At 48.4% G+C, this 2,122-nt stretch overlaps 1 protein-coding gene across 1 annotated transcript in view; it reads right to left on the bottom strand.

The window, feature by feature from the left end:
• The window catches only part of LOC104502310 (serine/threonine-protein kinase BRSK2), a gene marked incomplete at its 3' end in the record, with an annotated part of 114,808 nt that overhangs the window by 65,196 nt on the left and 47,490 nt on the right, over window positions 1-2,122 (bottom strand). Inside the window, exon 2 of the mRNA XM_010146271.1 lies at window positions 1,230-1,315. Coding sequence (XP_010144573.1) covers window positions 1,230-1,315 — 86 coding nt within the window. The remainder of the gene's footprint in view (window positions 1-1,229; window positions 1,316-2,122) is intronic.

Genomic DNA, 2,122 nt, shown 5'->3' with positions numbered 1-2,122 from the left:
CAGGAAGGTATTTTCCTGCCAAGGAACTTGAAGGAATGTACTCTTACAAACAGGGCTTCTCTTTTAGGAGTAAAGGAGAACTTACTGGCTGTAAAGCCTCATCTCCCTTTGCTGCCCTCCTCCCGCAGGCAGAGCGGGCTGCGTTACATCTGGGCCTCTGTCCTCAGCTGGAGCAAACTGGCTGCATGGAGCCCATCCACTCCACTGAGGACAGAGGGCTCAGCGTGCAGCTCGGAGAACATCTGGGCCAGCCTCCAGCCCCTGCCTGCGCGGGCTCGCTCTGGCAACCGCGTTTCAGCGCAGACGGCTGGCTCTGCCCCAGCGGAGAACGGGGAAGGCAGAAGAAATTACTGCCTGCTCCGCTAAGCTGACCCTTAGGCACAGAGGTCTGGCTCCTGGGAAGAGGAATTCATTGCTCCAGTAACTAGACTGGCCGAATAGTCCGGCAGGGATTGTTACCGCCATTCAACACACCTTCTTCGGGTAAACAGCCATTCCCTTCTTGTGTTGTGACATTAAGGAGAGGTCACCAATGGGTGGTGTTTTTAAAAATAGTTTAATTTTTTCCTAACCACTCTCTTCTACTTGCAATAACCTGTTAAAAAGCTGAAAGTAACACTGAGTTCCCTACTGGGTTGCCCTTTTCCATCTGGAGAACACTGATTTTTGTTCCTGTTGTGCCAAGATTAATGCGGCCAGTTTATGTGTCAACAGATTCGACATATCTAGTGCCCTGCCAAGCTAAAATGACTCTGTTTGTGGGCAACACCCCTGTCTGGAAAAAAAAAAAAGGCTTTGCTACTTAACTGTTACTGCAGAACCATCAGGAGATTTCAGCAGCCTTAAAACCCAAAACTGTTACTGATGGGGCAAATTTAAAATATTGTTACGGAGAGTTGAGGGTTGCAGTGAAAGCAATTTGATTCAATATGGTTCCAGATCTTACGGTACAAACCTTTTCCCCTTCTTGCTCTTTGATAGAAAAAGTTGGTTTGCCCCCTTTCCTCCATTGTAATTAGGAAGAAAAACAGCACTTTAGCAAAGCACAGAGAAGAAAACGAGAAAAGCCAAGGCAACACGCAGCGCTTCCTCCTCACCCAAGCACGGACAGCAGCTGAGGGTGAGAACACACCCCGCTCCTCCCTTTCAGAAACATTCGATACCCTCACCTCCCTCCCTTCCTTCCTCCTTCCCTGCCCCTTTCACTGGCAAAAGCCAGTAATACCTACAAATATTTTTTATTTTCGTAAACATCATGCAGCTTTAAAACGTGGGGATGTTCTATCAACTTCAGGATGGCTATTTCCCGCTCCACCTGGAAGAGACAAAAAAAAGAGAGAAAATTAGAAGCTTGGTCTTGGAATACATTAGACATTGTCACACATCTTTTTCCCATTTATCCATTTTCCACCCCTCTTTATATGCAGAGGATACAGCAACTTATATCAACAGGTCTTACTTAGCACTCATGTGATTCAAGAAAAATTCAATTCATTGAGCTGCAGTAAATCCCCCTCCCTGTCCCTGCCTGCATCCCGACATGGCCGGATGGGCTCGGCGGTGCTGTGCACGGCTCAGCGCATCCAGCCCGACCGTTCCCGGGATGGTGCCAGTCCCAGAGCCCGCCCTGCAGAACAAAAGACCAGGGACAAAAGAAGTACAAGGCACAACAAGAAATTAAACCTGATGACTGGAGACAGCGTATTCAGAGCCTTAAGCTGTGCTTTCTCTCAGCTCCCAGACTGCCTGAGCATGGCTACTTCTAAGAGTGGTCTTCAACACGGAGTTAACAAGTTGTGACTGAGCCCCTGGAATTAATGCAAGCCCCGTTCTCACCCCAAGTTCCTACCATGACTGCCGCCGTGCTTGTAACTCGAACTTACTACGGGTTTTATTCCCGTCCTTCGATTAACTGGTTGTCCTGGAGCTGCTATGCTAACAAATCATGAACAAACTACAAACCCGTCCCTTAACATCTCCCCCACAGGGATCAGACGAGGAATTAGGAACTTGCTCCTGTGCTCCTTTAGTTCTTGATGTCCTATAATTTCCTGAGACATCATCCTCTGCTGAGCCTGAACACAGACAACTTGCCCTGAATGCCAGCGAGACCCTCAGCAGG

This window comes from Buceros rhinoceros, unplaced genomic scaffold (assembly GCF_000710305.1).
Source record: "Buceros rhinoceros silvestris isolate BGI_N320 unplaced genomic scaffold, ASM71030v1 scaffold14972, whole genome shotgun sequence".
NCBI classification, from domain to species: domain Eukaryota; kingdom Metazoa; phylum Chordata; class Aves; order Bucerotiformes; family Bucerotidae; genus Buceros; species Buceros rhinoceros.
Note: the sequence above shows the minus strand (reverse complement) of the source record. Positions and strands in the feature narration are given on the sequence as shown.